Raw genomic sequence first — 24,058 nt, 5'->3', positions numbered from 1 at the left:
ATGGCAAAGTTGCAGAGCTGAGTCTGAGGTAGCTCTCTTCGGCACAGGAAGTGAGAACATACTAACTGCTGCACTCTGAAATCCTTCCTCTTGCCTGCCATACAGAACACCCCTTTTCTGGTTTTTTTTCTGTGCTTTTCTATTTCTTTCTATCTTGATGCCACTAATTAAACTACAGCTGTCTTTTGTATTTGGGTGCATTTCTAGTGCACTCAATAGTTTTCCTTTGAGCCTGGGTGACTTCTGCAAAGGAAGGGTTAATCCCATCCATTACCTGTGATTTTTTTTTTTTTCCATACTATCACCATTCAAGGGTGACCTCATTTCATGGTAGCAGATGGCACCTTTCTGTAGTTTCCAATGGACTATTTATACAACTTCACTTTGAATAAAACTAAATGATTGCAGAAACATTTTTCCCCAGAGTATTTTTTATTAGGGATTCCTGCCACCATATTAACATATAAAACAATCTGGATGTTGACACAGAAATGCAAATTTCACTATACAAAGATAAGGCTCCAATCACAGGTAACATGGCCCCCAACTCTCTAGTATTTCAATGAAATCAATTCATTTTGACTTCTTCCCAGAGTTGTCTTTATAAATAGTAGACAAACCACAAAATATATTCCAGATACATAACATTTTACAATATGTTCCAAGCACGGACAGAAATACACGATACTTTACCTACGTTTTTTTCATGATCCAACTTGCATTAGCACTAAAGACAAGATTGTGTGTGTATATGTATTTGCCATATGTGTGTGTGTATAAAACCACAAATGTACACAAATGGTAGTTTTCATGGAAAATTGAAACCTTTGAGACTGTGGGTTTTATCCACTATGATGTCTGAGAGGGAAAAGCAATAACATGTCACAAATTCCTCAACTGGGGAAAAATAAAAACAACTACCTATGAAGGGCATATCAGTTGTGTGTATACAAATACACACATATATACAGATTCATATTATAAACGCATATACCAATAATATGGAATATACATATACTCACACACTTGCTTTGAATTCTGTATCTTACTGTATTATATATTCTCCATCTTTGGAAGCAGTCTTTTCCTCATTTGATTCAGGCAACTGGTGACTGTCTTCTAAGAAAACTTAAGCAGATATTTCAAAAGACTCTGATTCTATACCGACAAAATGGCATTTCAAGATCCAAGTTTTACTTTTGGTAGCTATTGTTTAAATTCTGCAGACCCTATCCTGTCAACTCCTTCACTTAAAAACATTTCTATTCAATACTGAAGGTTTTGCCTAAGAGAAAAGAGATGTTAGCTAGAAATGTTAAGATTATATATTTAATATTTCTTACTATAAATCTGCTTGGCTGGACTATGGGTGATACTTATTCTGTCAGTATTTTTCAATGTTTTATGATGGCTAATATATTAATTCCCTAGTTTAAAAAATATTATTTAATATTAGTGTAAAATGGCAAGGGCTAGATGATTTGTTATGGTTAGAACTTCAAAGAAAATGATTTGAAGCATGATTAGAAGAGGGAACTAATTTTGTGCAGACTACACTGGAGTACCCTTATGTAAGAAAGTATGACTTTAAGTCAAAAACAAGGGGGAAAAATCTTCAGCTTCAAAGGAGGCCATTTGCAAACTTTCCAAATAACCTATAGAAAATATACTTCTACCTTGGTATCAAATTTCAGGTATCAAATATTCTTTATTAAAAAGCAAAATCAATCACTCAATGCACATGAGAAAGAACACACTATAAACTTAATAGCAAATTATACTATAGTTTGCTCAACTGAAGGCTTCATGAGCTGACTTTTAAAACTTATTTACAAAATTAAATGTCTAATAAAGCACTTAGAGCTCCATGAATGAGTAGGACTGGAATGGCCAATTTGGAGATTATGTTAATGATAGATTTGGAGTTAGGGAGAAATTATAGGCGGCCCAATCCCTTTGAAAATATTCCATGCCTTCATTTACAATCTATGGAGAAATCCCTATGCTCTATGCCCTAAGCTCCATACTCTTTTCTTTCACAGTATTGGTAAGTACTGTGCATGGAAAGCCTCAGAGCCTTTCTGTCATGGATTTAATGGTATGAAGGAAGGTACTAGAGCATTTGTCCCATCTACTGTCTAGTTAGGGAGTCATTTCACTACTTCACCCAAGCTGAAATGGTATATTATCTAATGAGTTGAGTCCCTTCCACTTTCTTAATGAGAGCCCCAATTATAAATGAGTTAAAATCTTAAGGAAACCAGGAAAGGAAAAGAGTATAATGACCGCCACAAAGAAAGATCATAGGCATTTATCGAAAAGCCAAAATCCATTCTCTTCACACTCTTTCTCACTTTTTTTTCTCTCTCTTTCACACACACACACACACACACACACACACACTTCTTTTAAAGTTTCTTCTACAGAATCTCAATGAATGGCATGAGGGACCAAAAAATGTGCCTTCAAGTTTCTCCACTTTTATTTAGATCCACTTAAACATATTCATGTCAACTTGGACAGTGAGTATACTGTTCTTTACATCATCCAATACCTTGCATCACCATCACTTTCATAAAATAGATCATTTGTCTACCATCACTTGCCTACCAGCCTCACCAGAACTCTTGTTTTGCAACTTACCAGTTGTCCAATTCCCACCTGCTTCCACTCTTGGGTTAATGTACAATAATATGCAATTAATTAGCATCTCCTTTAACTTTTTTTTTTTTTTTTTTTTTTTTTTTTTTTTTTTTTTTTGCTGTACGCGGGCCTCTCACTGCTGTGGCCTCTCCCGTTGCGGAGCACAGGCTCCGGACACACAGGCTCCGCGGCCATGGCTCGCGGGCCCAGCCGCTCCGCGGCATGTGGGATCTTCCGGGATCGGGGCACGAACCCGTGTCCCCTGCATCGGCAGGCGGACTCTCAACCACTGCGCCACCAGGGAAGCCCTCCTTTAACTTTTATCCTTTAAAGTTTCACTTTCTTTTAAAAACATTCTATTTCCAGAGCCAAAATATATGGACAGGATGCAAATGAAAGTAACAAGTCATCTTGTCCAAATACTTTGAAAAATGGACCCTGTGTCCACTTGATGCTCTCAATTTCTACTTCCTCCAGTTCCATCATCCGTTTCAGAAGCTTACTTTCTACAGTGTTTTTCTACCTATTTTCTATCTCATATGCAGGTAACAACAAATTATGTTCAGCCAAAAATATTTTAAAAAACAAACCAGTGCCAAAACATTAAAAAATTCCTGACATACCCTTTGTGTGTTAGTCTTACAATCTGTACACTTAAATAACTCCAGGAGGCTTCTTTTTTTTTTTTTTGCTAAAAATTTACCAAAATATTTTGAACACATAAAAATATTTTTAAAAAAACAAAAACAAAAGCCCAGCATAAATTTAGTTGTATAGGCATTGGTTAGAGAACATTGTTTTCACTAAGGATTATATTCAAAAAAGTTTCTCTTGGGTTTTTACTAAAACTCTGATTCTGAACCTTATAGCTTATAATGGTGTTAACTATTAAAAAAAGAGGAAATCTAATTCAGCTCAATTTATTATAATAGATAAAGAGTATGTCTGTGCTATAATAAAAAATAAACATATTTTTGGTTATTTAGAGGCCATCTTCCTGACCTGTAACTAAAATAACTGTATTTGATTTAAACTTATTTACTTGCAGTGAATTATGGAAAGCTAACTTAAAGGTCTGAATAATCAGTTATGAGTAAGGAACACCTGTTGATGGTCCTGTGACCATTCAGAACAAGGCCTTTGCTGAAAAAAAAAAGAAATCACTAGTATTGAATATAGCCCTTAGTCATATGAGATATGAGCTTTATGAGCAACCCAGCATGTAAAGAACGAGGTTGACTTTGCCAGCCACCCACTCCTTGAGAGGACAGTAGTATTCATAGTGAAACTGCTCAAACTCGGGCGTCTGGCGGATTTCACATAAGAAGGAGAGATCAATACCTGACTCCAAAAGGAGGAGGAGCAGGGGGAATACAAAGAGCAGCAGGCCCAGGCCCACCACAAGGAGCCGGGAAAAACTCTTGACCAGTGGGTTCACCCGAATATGGCCACTCAGAATGTCATAGCTCCATGACAAAGCTTGGTGAGCCTCCTTCAGCTCTTCTTCTTCGGCCATTAAAAAGGCGTTTTCATCTGCTTCTAGTTCCTCAAACGAATCTGTGTCTTCTTTTTCCAACTCCAGCCTAGATGGACAGTCAAAGAGCATGTCAATCTCATCATCATCAGTGGGGGTAGGGAGCAGGCTGGCACTTGGGTTGTATGCCAGTTCAGAGATGGTCAAGGGCTCTTCTTTTATTTTATCTTCCTCTTCACTTGAGGGCTCTTCATACTCATGGGATTCCTTTACTGGTGAGCTGGAGGTCAAGGGGGCAGAAATGTCATCTTCTTTGGGCAATGGAACACCTATAAGGAGACATATTTTTCTTAATTTTAAATTTCAAGTTTTCTTCTTCCACAAAAATCTGTAAATGGAAACAAACCAAAACTAACTAATGAATGGAAATTAGGGAATCCATGAAATTGTTCTGTGGAATCCTGACTTTTAACAAAGTCATTTTTAGTATAGATCCTATACCATAAGTTCTAAGGTCAACATGTTAAACCCAAGATAACCAAAATATCTCAAATGGTTGGCGGCATTTACAATATTTACATGTGCAATTATGGTCTGAAAACCCCCAATATTGGTCATGTTTACAAGAACAAAATGACAAGAAATCACTATTATAATTTTGAGTGGTGTCTTTTGGAAGTCAACACTGTCATCCAGTAAAGTATTGTAGTAAAATTAGTCTACTATCTAATGGCATATTTTATTATGTTATGTATTTTTTTCTAGTCTTCATTCTAGGCACAATTTTGTGGTTTCTTGTTTCATATAACTGCAATCATATCTGTATGAACAAATTTACATCTTGTTCCTTTAACATTTTAACTTAGACATTTTCTCTGTTGACAAACTCCCACTGGCATTTATTATGGTTGCCAAATTTTCTACTTAGTTAATACAATAATAGTTGCCTATTGGCAAACATTTAGATTGCTTTACAGTTGTGAAAAAAGAATGCCATGAGACATCTTTACATATACAGTCTTTATCACCTCTTGTTTCAGCTCATCTGACAGATGTCTGAAAGAAAAATTGCTTGGTCAAAAGGTATGAACATTATTTCTTAACCTTTATTGGGGGAGAGGTATTTCTCAACCCTTCATTTTATAGATGGGAAACCCTTCAAATATCAGGCCTAGGGCCAGTTCTCCTAATTTTGAGTCTTGGGTTCTTAGTGGGAAGGGTAGAATCAAAGAAATGTTCCCCAGGAGGGATGTACAGTATAATACCAAATTGGTAGCCAAGTACATTAGGTAACTGTAAGCCTGCTTTTAATGAATGCATTTCAGTATTTCCTTCTCTTCAAGATGTACAGGAAGTGATATCACCAAGATGCCAACATTGGTTGTTCCTGACTTCTCTCCCCCTCACAGGAAGAACAACTAACAACCATTCATGGACAAGACACCACTGAGAAAATCCTAAAACATGGAAGTGAGGCTGAAGAACCCTCCTGTACCACAGAGACAAGACAGACTGCATTGGTAGGGTAAGAGGAATGGCTATGCTGATCACACTGCTTCTCCCCTAGGCTGGCACAACATCACACTGAGAGATCTCCTCAGAGACTCCTGTTCCTTCAGTGGGAAAAGAGAGCCAGGGGTGACATCCAGCTCCCCACCTAGCATTGTGGGTCACTTTATGGGAGCCCTTACTCTGTATTTCACCCCCCAGTATCACAGGGGAATCTGTGGGGCTCAACCACTGGGAATTCATGATGGAGAAGGCGGGGGGGCTTCCAACAGTCAGCACTCAGATCTTGGCAGACTGAGTTCCTATCTGCAGAGCCAAGTACTAGTCCCAACCAGTGGCTGTGCTCATATGCAGAACCTAGTTGATGGTGCATCTAACCAGGGAAAGGACTGCCAGATTCAGATCCTCAAAGGAGGAGTTTTGACAGCCCTGGAGCCTGGTCTACTCACACCCAGGCAGAAGAACTGAGTCATAACCCCACCCACTGTGGATCCTAGATCCCTGTCTCTTCCAACCAGAAAGCCTGTTTGGGAAAATTTGGGAGTTACCTGAAGTGGGCTCTCCCAGTCCTACCCAGGCAGGAGGGCTGAGTCATAGCTCCATCTGACAGGAAGGGCTGGTAAGAACACCTGGAAGCTGCATTATCCAGCCACACTGGAGCTGAGAGGTGGGCAGGCAGAACTGATAGCTTTTAGAGCAAAGCAAGTGGTCCAGTTTGGCCATGGAACTTGGGGCCTGGATCAGATTGATTGAAGACCACAAACAGAGTGGCCTAGGAGCTGCTTCTCCCACTGTGCCTAAATTAGCTTACGTAGGGAAACTAAGTCATAGCCCGACTCATTGCTGAATACAGCCTTCAGCTTACCTGACCAGGGAACCTTAGCAGAGCATACAGAAAGCTGTGTAGCCCATCCAACAGCCCTGCTTAACAGTGGCATTTGAACCAAAAGTATAGCCCATGGCTTCCCCTGTCTGCAGAGCAAAACTGGTAGTCTCACCTGACCAGGATATCCAGTAAACACTCTTGCCTGACTTGGGTCCCCAAACAATGAGCCATGCAGGCCCTGGGTCCCATCCTGATGCCCTACCAGGGTAGGGAAGTTAATTCATAGCCCCATTTACTGCTGCGTGTAGTTCCTAGCCCCAACCATCTAGTAAGCCTGACCAGAAAATCCAGACAAAAGAGCCTATACTATAGCCTCAGTTGGGCATGGAATGAAGCCCTCAGTCCTATCCAGCTGTTCTCAGCCAGTGGCACACACCCCCATCCACAATCTCAGAGCTTAAACAGTTGCCTTGCCCCAAAATAGACTCTAATAGCAGGTCTCACCTGCCCAAGGATGCTAACAGCAGACACCGGAAACCCAAACTGAGCTGGCTGATGAATCCAAAGCAAATCTGCAAAGTCTGGAAGAGGAGACCACTTACTCAAATGCACAAATACCAGTGTAAGGAATCAAGGACCATGAAAAATCAGGTAAATATGACAACACTAAAGGAAACTAAAAAAGCACTAATAACCCTGAAGAAATGGAGATCTATGAACTGTCAAAGAATTCAGAATAATCCTCTTAAAGAAGTTTAGTGAACTACAAGAACACATGACAACTAAAAAAATTAGGAAAGCAACGAATGAGCAAAATGAGAAGCTCAACAAAGAAATAGAAACCATTTTTAAAAACCAAACAGAAATCCTAGAGCTGAAAAATATAATAACTGAAATGAAGAAATCAATAGAGATCTTCAAAAGAAGACTCAACCAGGCAGAAGAAAGAAAAGAATCCGTGACCTGGAAGATAGGATATTTGAAATTATCTAGTCAGAGAAGCAAAAAAAAAAAAAAAGAATGAAAAAACGTGAAGCCAACCCCAGCCCATAGGACTTAACGGGACACAATGAAAAGAAACAATATTCGTATTAAAGGAATTCCAAAAACAGAATAGAAAAAGGACAGAAAATATATTAAAGACAGTAATGGCTGGAAACTTCCCAAACCTGGGAAGAGAAATAGACATCAAGAGGCCCAAAGGATCCCAAATAGGTTGAACTCAAAAGGGGCTTTACTGAGACATAAATATAAATTGTCAAGAGTCAGACAAAAGAATTTTAAAACCAGCATGAGAGAAGAGATAAGTTAATGTAAGGGCGCCCCCATAAGACTACTGGCAGATTTCGCAACAGAATCTTTTCAGGCCAGAAGCTAATGGCATGACATATTCAAAATATTGAAGGAAAGAAACTTTCAACCAAGAATACTATACCTGGCGAAGCTATCCTTCAGAAATGGAGGGATAAAGACTTTCCCAAACAAAAACTGAAGGAATTCATCACCATTAGACCTACCTTACAAGAAATGCTAAAGGGAGTCTGTTAAGTAGAAAGGACACTAATTAACATCATAAAATGTAAGAAGGCAGTGTAAAACTCATTGGTAATATAGTCAAAGTTAGATTCTGTATGGTAGTGCTGGTGCACAACTCACTTACAAATCTAGTTTACAAGTTAAAAAACAAATGTAAAAATAACCATACCTACAATAATCTGTTATTAGTTATACAATAACAAAAGCAAATTGTAATACCAATAACCTAAAATGTGAGGGGGAGGAGAAGTAAAAGTGTAAAGCTCAGGGATTGTATTGAAGTTAAGTTGTTATTAGCTTAAACTGGAGTGTTACAATTTTAAGATATTTTTATGTAAGCTTCACGGTAACCACAAGGGAAAAACCTGTAGTAATTACAAAAGGAACATGATAAAGAAGTCAAAGCATACTGATACCACAAAACATCAAAATGAGAAACAGATAGCACTGTAAGAAACAAGGAACAATGGATCTACAAAACAGCCAGACAGTAAGTAACAAAATGGCAATTGTAAACCCTTTTTTAAAAATCAATAATTAAACATAAATGGATTACATTCTCCAATCAAAAGACATAGAATGGCTGAATAAATTAAAAAACAATATCCTATGATATGCTGCCTACAAGAAACTCACTTTAGACATAAAGACACACATAGACTGAGAGTGAAGGGATGGAAAACTATATTTCAAGCAAATGGCAAAAAAAAAAAAAAAAAGCAGAGGTAGCAATACTTACATCAGACAAAATAGAGAATGGACTTGAGGATACGGGGAGGGAGAAGGGTAAGCTGGGACAAAGTGAGAGAGTGGCATGGACATATATACACTACCAAACGTAAAACAGATAGCTAGTGGGAAGCAGCCACATAGCACAGGGAGATCAGCTCAGTGCTTTCTGACAGCCTGGAGGGGTGGGATAGGGAGGGTAGGAGGGAGGGAGATGCAAGAGGGAAGAGATATGGGGACATATGTATATGTATAACTGATTCACTTTTTTATAAAGCAGATAACAACACACCATTGTAAAGCAATTATACTCCACTAAAGATGTTAAAAAAAGACTGTAAACTAAAAATGGTAAAAATATACAAAGAAGGTAATGATAAAGGAGTCAATACATCAAAAAGATATAACAATTGTAAATATTTATGTGCCCAACATTGGTGCACCCAAATACATAAATCAAAATCTAACACAGCTAAAAGGAGACATAAACAGCAATACAATAACAGTGGGGACTTTAATATTCCACTCACAACAATGAACAGATCATCCAGACCGAGAATCAATAAGGAAACAGCAGATTTGAGCAACACTATAGACCAAATGGACCTAACAGACATATAGAGAACATTCTATCTGACAACAGCAAAATACACATTCTTCTCAAGTGCACATGGAACATTTTCTAGGAGAGGCCATATGTTAGGCCATAAAATAAATCTTAGCAAATTTAAGAAGATTGAAATCATACTGAGTACCTTCTCTGACCACAATGGTGTGAAACTAGAAATCAATAAGAGAAAACCTGGAAAGTTCATGAATAATGGAAATTAAACAATCTCCTGAACAACCAATGGATTAAAGAAGAAATTAACAAGGAAATAAAGTATCTTGAGAAACAAAAATGGAGCTACAACATACCAAAACTTACGGGATGCAGCAAAAGCAGTTCTAAGAGGGAACTTCATAGCAATAAATGCCTATATTAAGAAGCAAGAAAGATAAAAAACCCCTAACTCTATGCCTTAAGGAACTAGAAAATGGTGGTCAAACTGAGCCCAAAGTTAGCAGAAGAAAGGAAAAACTAAAGATTAGAGCAGAAATAAAATAGAGAACAGGAAAATAGGAAAGATTAACCAAACTAAGAGTTGGTTCTTTGAAAAGATAAACAGAATTGACAAACTTTTAGCTAGACTAACCAAGGAAAAAAAGAGAGGACCCAAATTAACAAAATTATAAATGAAAAAGGAAACATTACAACTGATACCACAGAAATACAAAGGATCATAAAAGGCTACTATGAACAAATATACACCAACAAACTGGACAACCTAGAGAACATGGAAAAATTCTCAGAAACATACAAACTACCAAGACTGAAACAAGAAGAAATAGAAAGTCTGAATCAACTAATTACTAGTAAGGAGATTGAATTGGTAATCAAAAATTTCCCAGTGAAGAAAAGCCAAGGACCAGATGGCTTCACTGGTGAATTTTAAAGAATTAACACCAATCCTTCTCAACTCTTCCAAAAATATCAAAGTGGAGGGAACACTCCCAGTCTTATTTTGTGAGGCCAGCATTACCAATACCAAAGCCAGAAAGGACACTATTAGAAAACTACTGACCAACATGCCTGATGAATATAGATGCAGAAATTATTAATACCAGAAAACTGAATCCAGCAGCACATTAAAAGAATCATTTACTGTGATCAAGTGGGATTTAGAGCTGGCATGCAAGGATGGTTTAACATACACAAATTAATGTGATATATCAAATTAACAGAATGAAAGAAAAAAAATCATATGATCATCTTAATAGATGCAGAAAAAGCTTTTGACAAAATTCAACATCCATTTGATAAAAACTCAACAAATTAGCTATAGAAGGAATGTACCTCAACATAATAAAGGCCATATATGATAAGCCCATGTCTCACATCATACTCAATGGTGAAAGATTGAAAGCTTTTCCTCTAAGATTAGGAACAAGACAAGGGTGCTCACTCTCACCACTCCTATTCAACATAGTACTGAAAGTCCTGGCCAGAGCAATCAGGCAAGAAAGATAAATAAAAGGCATCCAAATTGGAAAGGAAGAAGTAAAATTATCTCTATTTGCATGTGACATTTTTATACATGAAAAATCCTAAAGACTCCACCAAAAGACTATTGGAGCTAATACCCAAATTCATTGAAGTTGCAGGATACAAATTTAACATAGAAAAATCAGTAGTGTTTCTATACAGTAACAATAAATTATCTGGAAAAAAAATCTCTTTTACAACAGCATCAAAAACAATAAAATATTTAGGGATAAACTTAGCCAAGCAGGTGAAAGATCTCTACTCTGAAAATTATAATATAGACACTGGTGAAAGAAACCAAAGAAGATACAAATGAATGGAAAGGTATCCCATGTTCATGATTAGAAGAATTAATATTGTTAAAATGTCAATACTACCAAAAGCCATTTATAGATTCAATACAATCCCTATCAAGATTCCAATGAAATTTTTTACAGAAGTAGAAAAAAAATCCTGAAATTTATATGGAACCACAAAAGACCCTAAATAGCCAAAGCAATTCTGAGAAAGAAGAACAAAGCAGGAGGATATTCACATGTGAAAGAATGAAACTAGACCCCAAACTTCCACTACTCACAAAAGTTAACTTGCAGTGGATTAAAGACTTAAATGTAAAACCTGAAACCATGAAACTCCTAGAAGAAAACATAGGAAAAAAAGCTCCTTGACATAGGTCTTGGCAATGATTTTCTGGATATGATCCCTAAAGCACAAGCAACCAAATCAAAAACAAGTGGACTACATTAAACTAAAAAGCTCCTGCAAGCAAAAGAAGCAAACAACAAAGTGAAAACCTATGGAATGGGAAAAAAATTTCCAAGCCATATCTGAGTAGGGGTTAATATCCAAAATATGTAAAGAACTCATACAACTCAATAGCAAAAAAAAAAAAAAACAAACCTCCAAATAATTCAATTTTAAAATGGGAAAAAGGCCTGAATAGGCATTTTTTCTAAACAGAATAAATGAAAGGCCAACAGGTACACAAAACTAGGCTCAATATCACTAGTCATTAGAGAAATGCAAATCAAAACCACAATGACATTTCATGCCTTTTAGAATGATCATCATCAAAAAGACAAATAAATAAAATGAGACAGCTACATGTAAGAGAATGAAATTAGAACACTCCCTAACACCATATACAAAAATAAACTCAAAATGGATTAAAGACCTAAATGTAAGCCCAGACACTATCAAACTGTTAAAGGAAAACATAGGCAGAACACTCTATGACATAAATCACAGCAAGATCCTATTTGACCCACCTCCTAGAGATATGGAAATAGAAACAAAAATAAACAAATGGGACCTAATGAAACTTCAAAGCTTTTGCACAGCAAAGGAAACCATAAACAAGACGAAAAGACAACCCTCAGAATGGGAGAAAATATTTGCAAATGAAGCAACTGACAAAAGATTAATCTCCAAAATTTACAAGCAGCTCATACAGCTCAATATCAAAAAACCAACCCAATCCAAAAATGGGCAGAGGACCTAAATACACATTTCTCCAAAGAAGATATACAGATTGCCAACAAACGCATGAAAGAATGTTCAACATCATTAATCATTAGCGAAATATAAATCAAAACTACAATGAGATATCACCTCACACCAGTCAGAATGGCCATCATCAAAAAATCTACAAACAATAAATGCTGGAGAAGGTGTGGAGAAAAGGGAGCCCTCTTGCACTGTTGGTGGGAATGTAATTGATACAGCAACTATGGAGAACAGTAGGGAGGTTCCTTAAAAAACTAAAAATAGAACTACCATACGACCCAGCAATCCCACTACTGGGCATATACCCTGAGAAAACCATAATTCAAAAAGAGTCATGTACCAAAATGTTCATTGTAGCTTTATTTACAATAGCCAGGACATGGAAGCAACCTAAGTGTCCATCAACAGATGAATGGATAAAGAAGATGTGGCACATATATACAATGGAATATTACTCAGCCATAAAAAGAAACGAAATTGAGTTATTTGTAGTGAGGTGGATGGACCTAGAGTCTCTCATACAGAGTGAAGTAAGTCAGAAAGAGAAAAACAAATACCGTATGCTAACACATATATATGGAATCTAAAAAAGAAAAAAAATGGTCATGAAGAACCTAGGGGCAAGACGGGAATAAAGACACAGACCTACTAGAGAATGGATTTGAGGATATGGGGAGGGAGAAGGGTAAGCTGAGACAAAGTGAGAGAGTGGCATGGTCATATATACACTACCAAACGTAAAATAGATAGCTAGTGGGAAGCAGCCGCATAGCACAGGGAGGTCAGATCGGTGCTTTGTGACCACCTAGAGGGGTGGGATAGGGAGGGAGGGAGACACAAGAGGGAAGAGATATGGGGGTATATGTATAACTGATTCACTTTGTTATACAGCAGAAACTAACATACCATTGTAAAGCAATTATACTCCAATAAAGATGTTAAAAAAAAAGATAACAAATGCTGGTAAGGATGTGGAGAAAAGGGAACCCTGGTGCACTGTTGGAAGGATTATAAACTGGTACAGGCACTATAGAAAACAGTATGGAGATTCCTCAAAAAGTTACAAGTGCAAAAGTTAAAATTTTGCACTACCATATGAACCAGAAGTTCCACTTCTGAGAATATATTGAAAGGAAACAAAAACACTAACATGAAAAGATATCTGCACCCCCATGTTCATAGCAGCATTATTTACAATAGTCAAGACATGGAAACGGCCTCAGTGTCCATTCATCTGTGAATATATATATATATATATATATATACAAAGAACTTGTGATACACACACACACACACACCAGAATATTATTCAGCCACCAAAAAATGAGAAAATCCCGCCATTTGTGACAACATGGATGGACGTGGAAGGCATTATGCTAAATGATATAAGTCAGGTGGAGAAAGACGAACACTGTATGATCTCACTTATATGTGGAATCTAATTCTTTTTTAAAACTCATAGAAAAAGGAATCAGATTTGTGGTTACCAGAGACAGGGAGTGGCGAGAGGGAGAATTAGAGAAAGGTAGTTAAAAGGTACAAACTTCCAGTTATAAATAGGTATAAGGAATATAATGTACAACATGATAACTATAGTTAATACTGCTATATGATATATATGAAAGTTAAGAGAGTAGATCCCAAGAGTCCATATCACAAGGAAAAATTTTTTTCTTTTTGTTACATTTATATGAGATAATGGATGCTAACTAAAGGTAGTGCAGTAATCATTTCACAATATTTGTAAGTCAAGCCATTATGCTGTATACCTTAAACTTATACAGTGATGTATGTCTATTGTATCAATAAAACTGGGGGAAAATGATGTGCAGGACTGAATTACTGGTTTCATCATTTAAATATCAACAGATATTTCCTAATAGCTCTGGTATGACAGTCCTGAGCAGCCTAAATGAAAGATACCATAAAACATGCACACAAAATACAAAGGGCCAACAAGCACATGAAAAGAAGCTCCACATCATTAGTTGTTACCACAATAAGATAGCACTTCACACCCACTAGAATGGCTATAATTTTTTTTAATGGATCTTTATTGGAGTATAATTGCTTCACAATACTGTGTTAGTTTCTGTTGCACAACAAAGCGAATCAGCCATATGCATACACATGTCCCCGTGTCCCCTCCCTCAAGCCTCTCTCCCATCCTCCCTAGCCCACCCCTCTAGGTCATCGCAAAGCACTGAGCTGATCTCCCTGTGCTATGCTGCTGCTTCCCACCAGCCAACTATTTCACATTTGGTAGTGTATATATGTCCATGCCACTCTCACTTTGCCCCAGCTTCACCCTCCCACCCCGTCCTCAAGTCCATTCTCTATGTCTACCTCTTTATTCCTGCCCTGCAACTAGGTTCATCAGTACCATGGTTTTCTGTTTTTGTTTTTGTTTTTTAGATTCCATAAGGAGGCAAGAACGTACAGTGGAGAAAAGACAGCCTCTTCAATAAGTGGTGCTAGGAAAACTGGACAGGTACATGTAAAAGAATGAAATTAGAACACTCCCTAACACCATACACAAAAATAAACTCCAAATGTATTAAAGACCTAAATGTAAGGCCAGACACTATAAAACTCTTAGAGGAAAACACTTTTTGACAAAAACCACAGCTATAATTTTTTAAAACCTGAAAATAACAAGTGTTGGTTAAGGGTGAGGAGAAATTGGAACCCTTGAACATGGCTGATGGGATTTTAAAATGGTTCAGCTGCTACAGAAAACAGTTTGGCAGTTCCTCAAGTCAAACAGAATTACCATATGATCCAGCACTTCTACTCCAAGGTATATACTCCAAAGAATTAAAAACAAGTACTCAAACAAATACTTGTACAAAAATGTTCAAAGCAGCAGTAATCCAATAGTAAAAAGTTGGAAACAACCCAAACGTCCATAAACGGATGAATAGATAAAATGTGGTTTATCCATATAATAATATTATTCAATCATTATAGACATGATACAACATGGATGAATGTCAAAAACATGCTGAGTGAAAGTAGACAGACACAGAAGCTTACATAACATATGATTCTATTTATCTCCATATGAAATATCCAGAACAGGTAAATTCATAGAGACAGGAAGCATACTGGTTGTTGCCAGGGGCTGAGGGAGGAAATGAATGGGGAGTGTCTGCTTAACGGGTACCAGGTTTCCTTTTAGGGTGATGAAAATGTTTTGGAACTAGAGAGAGGTGTTAGTTGCAAAGCTGTGAATGTACTAAATGGTACTATATTTTTCATGTTAAAATGGCTGATTTTATGTTATGAACTTCACTTCAATAAAAATTAAAAAAAAATAAATGCAAGCTGTAATTTTTCTACCACCATATTACTCCATGAAACCTGAAGGGAGAAAATGTTCGCAGTGTAAGGAAAGATGACAAGAGTTATGACTTTCTGGAATACTACATCTTTACATATCTGGTATTCCATATCCCCAGAAGAAAGGTCATTTTACTCTCCTCTTTGGGAAAGCAGTGAAAGCAACATATTGTATATGAGTGGCATAACTGCTCTAGAAAGACCACTCCCAGCCCCTTTGGCTATTTTCACCATTCTGTGGTCACAAAGATCTTCCATGCTCTTTGTTCTTACCTAACAGCATTTTCTCACGTAAATGGCCTTTTCTCCTTAAGTCTCCTTTTCCTAATACACAACCTATTCTCCCTCTGCCTTCTGTTTTCCATATCCTTCTCCTAGAATAAGAGGTAAAGGGAAACCTCAAGTTTCCAGACTGCAGTATTTTGTTGACGGCAACTCCATTCTTCCAGCTGCTCAGACCAAAAACCTTGACTTTCCTCTGTTCACTCTCACAATGGACCCATCAGCAACTTCTATGTCTCTACCTTCAAAGCACACCCAGAATCGGATCACTTCCTACTATGTCCACCGCTACCAGCCTGGTCTAAGCCTCCATCTTTCTCACTTACATTACTGCAGCAGCATCTCATCTGGTCCCCCTGCTTTAGCCCTTGCCTATGTAAGGGTCATTGTCAACACGGCAGCTGGAGTCATCCTCTGAAAACATAACATGGATCACGCCACTCATCTGCTCAATGTCCTCTAGCGGTTTTTCATCTTCCTCAGAATATAAACCAAGTCCTTGCAGGGATGTCTAGGGCTCTACTCAGTGAGCCCTCCCCTCCTCTCCTAACCTTTCTGACCTTGTTCTGCTAGGACCCTCCCCCTTGTTCATGCCACTCCATCCACAGAAGCCTGGCTGTCCCTCAAACATGCCAGTTAAGCTCTCTCTTGCTCTTCTCTCTGCTTGGAGCACTCTGCCTTCAGACAGGTTCACACTCTGTCCCTCTTTGCAGGTTGTTAAACAAGTGTCACCTTCTCAGTGACAGTATGTAAAATTTCAGCCCATCTCCCCAGCACTCCCTATCCCCCTTCCCAAATTTATTTTTCTTCTGAGGAATCCAGGCTCTAAGAAGGAAAAATAGAGCACTAGCAAGGTGAAATTGTGGCTTCTGGGAGAGACATAATCATGGTCATTAATTCAGGGTCACAAAAGGGAGTGCCTCTACAGGCCAGGCAGGTGCCTGGTGTGAATGAGTGCAGGCCAGGTATGGGACAGTAGGGAGTGGTGGTGACCAGGGAAAATTGACCATATTGAGCTCCATCTGAAAGCTTTAAAATTCAAATTAAAAAAAAAATCTGTGCAGTCCATACAGAAAGAGCCTGTGGGTATTTTTAGGCCTATAGGCTGCTAGTCTACAAATGCTACTAGATAAATGCTGTGATAAAATCAGCTAGATTTACTGATGTTTCAAAGTCGCCCAAGTATTCCAGTACTTTGATCTTAACAACAGAAGTATTCTCTTATGTTTCTGGAAAGGAGGAGTTAGGCGGGGAAATAAATGCTTTCTTCCCTGTCATAGTTTTTCTAACCACTAGCATTAGATGTGCTGGGGTTTCATAATACTTTTCCCCTCATCTCTAGGCTCAAATTTTTAGTGGGATAGAGTGGAAACTAGACCAGACAAAGGTTGGACAACCCAGTTCTGCCACTTACTTATGAGACTTCAGTTCTTAAGTAACTTCCATCGACCAATTTATGAATAAAGAAGATGTGGTACGTATATACGATGGACTATTACTCAGCCATATAAAAGAATATTACTCAGCCATAACGCCATTTGTAGCAACATGGATGGACCTAGAGATTATCTTACTAAGTGAGGTAAGGCAGACAGAGAAAGACAAATATCATATGATATGGCTTATATATGGAATCTAAAAAAAAAGATACAAATGAACATATTTACAAAACAGAAACAGACTCACAGACTTCAAAAATAAACTTATGGTTACCAGAGGGGGAAGGAGTGGGGGAGGGATAAATTAGGAGTTTGGGATTAGCAGATACAAACTACTATATATAAAATAGATAAACAACAAGGACCTACTGTACAGCATAGGAAACTCTGCTTAATATTCTATAATAACATATAAGGGAAAAGAATCTGAAAAAGAATAGATATATGTATAACCGAATCACTTTGCTGTACACCTGAAACTAACACAACATTGTAAATCAACTATACCCTGATATAAAATAAAAATTAAAAAATTCTTGGAGCTCAGCTTGCTTAACAACAACACAGAAGTAACACCTACCTCATAAGGCTGGGGTGAGGGTTAAACAAAATTATGGATGCATAAGTGCTGTCTGTATCAAAAAAAAGCTATAGGAATTATATGTTACTATCTTACCAAAGAAAATTAGGCTACATTGGCCTATTTCTAAGCAATATGTACATACAATCTATTGACAAGCAATATCGTTTTATCAACACAGATTAGTTTTCTAACAAGTCCACTATTACAGAGTACAAGGGAAATTATATTATAGTTGGTTATCCATATTTTCTTAATTTTCTTTATGTGATAGATGCTTAAAGTTTCCTACATGCCTTTTCTGATGAACTGGACAAGAATGTCCAAAGAGACCAGAAATGTTAAATTAGTGAGACAATCTACACTGTTTCATTAAATTTATTTTACTTCATCAGTACATGAGAAGCCTCCTAAATGTATTCACAAAGCTCAATGGCTAAAAACGTTTTTTAGAAGTGATATGACAATGCTTAAGGAAAAGGAAATAGCTTTCAAATTTCTATAATTATGCAGCCCAATTAAAATTATATAATAGCTGGGTGGGAATGTGAATTGGTACAGCCACTATGGAGAACAGTATGGAGGTTCCTTAAAAAACTACAAATAGAACTACCGTATGACCCAGCAATCCCACTACTGGGCATATACCCTGAGAAAACCATAATTCAAAAAGAGTCATGTACCAAAATGTTCACTGCAGCTCTATTTACAATAGCCCAGAGATGGAAACAACCTAAGTGTCCATCATCGGATGAATGGATAAAGAAGATGTGGTACATATATACAATGGAATATTACTCAGCCATAAAAAGAAACGAAATTGAGCTATTTGTAATGAGGTGGATAGACCTAGAGTCTGTCATACAAAGTGAAGTAAGTCAAAAGAGAAAAACAAATACCGTATGCTAACACATATATATGGAATCTAAGAAAAAAAACTGGTCACGAAGAACCTAGGGGTAAGACAGGAATAAAGACACAGACTTACTAGAGAATGGACTTGAGGATATGGGGAAGGGTAAGGGTAAGCTGTGACAAAGTGAGAGAGTGGCATGGACATATATACACTACCGAAAGTAAAATAGATAGCTAGTGGGAAGCAGCCGCATAGCACAGGGAGATCAGCTCGGTGCTTTGTGACCGCCTGGAGGGGTGGGATAAGGGAGGGTGGGAAGGAGGGAGACGCAAGAGGGAAGAGATATGGGGACATATGTATATGTATAACTGATTCACTTTGTTATAAAGCAGAAACTAACACACCATTGTAAAGCAATTATACTCCAATAAAGATGTAAAAATAAATAAATAAATAAAAAGATTAAAGGAAAAGAAAAAATTATGTAATAGCTGAAAGTTTCTGACACATAGGAAATAATGTTAACTTATATTTTAGTAAATATAACTATTTTTATACCATTATTATCATTAGTCAAGTTGAAGAAATACTTCATGAAGTGAAACAGCGAGAATCAAAAGATGCTGAAGGAAAAGACTGGCCACTGATGATGGACAGCCTGTGTGCCTGCTGTGTACAGTCAAGCAGGTTGTGCACTGCTCATTCCAGGCTTTGGCAAATGGCATCACTGGTCACCACCATTCAGGTTCCCTCTGTGGCACCCCAAGTCACTCTGTGCTGGTACCCAACTATGGAATGCCCCCTAAACCTGCAGAGCAGGGACACAAAGAAAGCGGTACCACCAACTGGCAGGCAGGAGGGTATTTTAGAAAATTGTAGAGGCTTTTTTGGTGGTCACAATGATTGGCAGGGTCAGCATCATTTAGTGGGAGGGCGTCAAGGATGCCAGACATCAAAAAATGCATAGGATGGTCCCACAAAATAATTATTTTGCATCCCACATAACTTTTAGATGTCCTATTAAATATTATCCATGTTGGTGAGAAACCTATTTAGAATGATTTGAATCTAGAATCTACCTGTGTTTTACATTTAAACCTAAAGCATTTAGATATGATTTTAACATATTTTGAATTTTTCAGGCATACAACCACTGGGTAAATTGAAGGTATCTTGCCAAGAGCTGTTTGAAATGAGCTGTTTGAATCACATCACTGCTGTCTGAAATGGCTAAGGTGTCCAAGATGCCTATATAGTAGCACACGTTCTTGCATCTGTTGAGTGGTGCCCATGTCCCCCCATTACATTCACAGAGGAGCCAGCATTCCATGCCTTCATTCTGCCTCCTGGTGAATCAAGCTTAAGAAAAACCTTTGGAAAGACTTAACTATTTTATTATGAATTACTTCTAAGTTCTCCTGTCATTACACTTCGAGCATTATTTTGACTTTTAAAGTTATGTGTAAGTAGACCGTGTTTTCTCTGAGTTTCATTTCAGGATGGTAGAGAGAACATTAAGATCTTTGTTACTGAATCTGAAGGGCACACTGAATCTGGAAGGATTGACAACCACTGCTCAAGAACACACGAAATTGTCAGGTCTCTATGGAGTTCACATGTTTGTTGCGTATTAACCAGAACCGTCCTTGCTGAGGTGGGCTAACTTCTGACTGATCTACTTATGTTGATCGGTGTAGCCATCCTGTCTCTGGGAGGTGTGCTGTACTCTTGAATTGAGGATAGGGACAAGAAGAGTGAAGGAAGAGTGGGAGAGAAGGAAGAGGTCATCCCTCCACTTCTAGGAAATATGATGGAGTGGAAAGGACAGTGGCCTGGAATTCTGGGGACCTAGATTCGGTTCCACAGAACTCTCTGTGTGTCCTCCGACATGGCACTTCAGTTCTGAAGTGAAGACTTCTGAGTCTTAGGCTTTTTACCTGAAAAATGGACCAGATCCCTTCCAGTCTAGGCCTCTCAAAAAAAGTCCCACTTGACACTATACATATACTTTCCCTGAAAGCACCAATCACCTGCATATAAGAAGCAGAGCTGTTTCTCCTGTATCTATTGAGAAACATTGTGGGAGAGGGGAAAAGACAAGAGCACTAAAATTTTTAATAAATTTTTACAGGGATAGATATTTTAAGCACATGATCATGTGATATTCATAAGAGGAGATGAGGAAACTGAGGCTCAGAGATGTTAAGTAACCTGTACAAGGTCAGGACGCCAGGACACAACAGAGCAGGGGTTTGTACCCAAGCCTGCCTGACTCCAAAGCTTGTTCCAAACCACCATGTTTTCCTGAAGAGAAGGGGATCTGAGAGGCCCAGAAAGACCCTCACTTCTTAACTAAAGAGGAAGAGTCTTGTGTTATTGGCCAATTTCATTTGCTGAAACCACAGTATCATTATATGTAAGGTGACCACTTGTCCCCATTTGCCTGGTACAGTCCCACGGTATGCCTGTTTCCTAGCAGCATTTTAAAGTGCCCCTTTCACTCTCAAAAGGTTTGCCTAATAGATTTTATGGTCACCCAATTACGTGTTCATATGTCATACCTCCTGTGATTGTATCCTGGAAGCCAAAAAAAAAAAAAAATCACTTGCTGTTGTGGGGATTAATGGTTTAAGTTAGAAATAAGCTTTCAGGTTCACTGTATTATGCATGTGCTATCAGTGCCCCAAATGTTTTCTATCCACATTAAGTAGCAGCCGGACTTCCAAATGTAGTAAGATGGTACGCCATTAAACTCCTGTGTGACTCCTTTATCTTCCCTTTGCTGGGGATAAAGTCTAATCCTTCAAGTGAAGCTCATGTCTCATGGGTTTAAAGAAAAGATCCTGAGATGACATGTACTCTTTCAGATGAGGGTTTTCACTTTCAGGCACGGACACTGCAAAATATCTCACACTAGAAATGTTCCTGATGCCTCTGAATATCCTTGGGAAGCTGCCTGCTCATTCTATTTAAAACCCATAAGAGTCATCCCAGTGACTCCAGAAAGTATAGACGAATGGAAACTTAGACACACACACACACACACGCACACACACACACACGCTTCACAGCAAATCCTAATGTTCTTCCTAAGCCATGAACATCAATCTCACTTCTCCTTGTGGTCATCACCTACCAACCTCCTGGTCATGCCTCTAGAGTAGCTGAACATTTTGAAACCTTTGTCTTACCATTTTTTTGATTTCAATATCTAGAATTCAAGAGAATTCAGTCAATCCTTGTCCTCATATTGCAGAAGTCAACTGCCCCTTCCAGACCACTGAAATGGCTCTCACCAAGATATCCAATGATCACCATGTTGCTAAAGACAAAGTGTGTTCTCTTCTGTCCTCCTACTGACCATTCTACCTCTGTGACTTCACACTCTCTTGGTTTCCATCTCATGGTTCTAAGCTACCTCTGTCTTTTCCACAGTCTTTTCACCTCTATTTGTGGTAGCTTCAGCTCTCTGCTCTTGTCACTCTGTACCCTCCCCCTTAGAGTCTCAACCATATGCATGGCTCCGCCATGCTACTGCAGCATTACTCAACACAGCTCTGCAGGTCACTTGTGTCCTTGCCCATTGTTCCTTGAAATTAGTTTGGGAAACTGTGCACACTATCACCTTTTGGACATTACTATTAAGGTTAAGAGTACAAGCTCTCATCAAAAATTATGGCTATCACTGTGGAAAATGATATGGAGATTCCTCAAAAAACTAAAAATAGAACTACCACATGACCCAGCAATTCCACTCCTGGGTATATATCAGAAAAAAACCAGAAACACTAATTCAAAAAGATATATGCACCCCAATGTTCACAGCAACATTATTTACAATTGCCGAGATACGGAAGCAACCTAAGTGTCTACCAACAGATGAATGGATAAAGAAGATGTTGTGTATATATACAGTGGAATACTACTTAGCCATAAAGAAGGAAATTTTGCCATTGCAGCAACATGGATGGACTTGGAGGGCATTATGCTAAGTGAAATAAGTCAGACAGAGAAAGACAAATACTGTATAATATCATTTATATGTGGAATCTAAAAAACACAACAAACTAGCGAATATAACAAAAAAGAAGCAAACTCACAGAGAAAAAAACTATTGATTACCAGTTGGGGGAGGGAAGAGGAAGGGGAAATACAGGAGTAGGGGATTGAAAGGTATAAACTATTAGGTATAAAATAAGCAACAAGGATATATTGTACAACACCAGGAATATAGCCAATATTTGATTTTTATTTTTCCTTTTAAAAAAAAATTTATTGAAATATAGTTGATTTACAATGTTATGTTAGTTTTAGATGTACAGCAAAGTGATTCAGTTATATATATATATATATATATATACATATATACACATATATATTCTTTTTAAAATTCTCTTCCATTATAGGTAATTATAAGATATTGAGTATAGTTTCCTGTACTATACAGTAGGTGTTTGTTGGTTATCTATTTTATATATAATGGTGTGTATATTTTAATTCTAAACTCCTAATTTATCACCCCCTTTCCCCTCTGGTAACCATAAATTCGTTTTCTATATCTGAGTCTATTTCTGTTTTGTAAATAAGTTCATTTGTATCATTTTTTTAGATTCCACATATAAGCGATATCATATGATATTTGTCTTTCTCTGTCTGACTTACTTTACTTAGTACGATAATCTCTAGGTCCAGCCATGTTGCTGCAAATGTCATTCTTTCATTTTTTTTATGGCTGAGTAATGTTCCATTGTGTATGTGCACCACATCTTCTCTATCCATTCATCTGTCAATGGACACTTAGGTTGCCTCCATGTCCTGGCTATTGTAAATAGTGCTGCAATGAACACTGGGGTGCACATATCTTTTCAAAAAATGGTTTTCTTCAGATATATTTTATAATACCTATAAATGGAGTATAACCTTTAAAAATTGTGAATTACTATACTGTATACCCCTAACTTATATAATATTGTACAAAAACTATACTTCAAAAAAAGTCATGGCTATCATCAAAAAGACAAGTGATTACATGTGCTGGTGAGGATGTAGGGAAAAGGGAACGCCTGTGCACCGTTGGTGCAGCCACTATGGAAAACAGTGTGGAGGGTCCCCCCAAAATTAAAAATAGAACTACCATCTGATCTAACAATCCCCACTTCTGAGTATATATCCAAAGGAAATGAAAATAGGATCTTGAAGAGATATCTGCACTCCCATGTTCATTGCAGCATTATTCACAATAGCCAAGAT

The 24,058-nt window shown here is 37.8% G+C and overlaps 1 protein-coding gene across 2 annotated transcripts in view; it reads right to left on the bottom strand.

Annotated features, from left to right (window-relative positions):
- Nucleotides 1-426: 426 nt before the first annotated feature.
- FRMD3 (FERM domain containing 3) overlaps nucleotides 427-24,058 on the bottom strand; it is a 309,465-nt gene continuing 285,833 nt past the window's right edge. For both annotated transcript variants that reach the window (XM_082611517.1, XM_082611518.1), the window contains one exon: nucleotides 427-4,446. In XM_082611517.1, coding sequence (XP_082467643.1) covers nucleotides 3,848-4,446 — 599 coding nt within the window. In that variant the 3' untranslated portion in view covers nucleotides 427-3,847. The remainder of the gene's footprint in view (nucleotides 4,447-24,058) is intronic.

The sequence above is a fragment of the Mesoplodon mirus genome, assembly GCF_964341445.2.
Source record: "Mesoplodon mirus genome assembly, chromosome: 1".
In the NCBI taxonomy this organism is placed as follows: Eukaryota; Metazoa; Chordata; class Mammalia; order Artiodactyla; family Ziphiidae; genus Mesoplodon; species Mesoplodon mirus.
The sequence above is the reverse complement of the archived record's forward strand: the minus strand, read 5'-3'. Positions and strand labels throughout refer to the sequence as shown.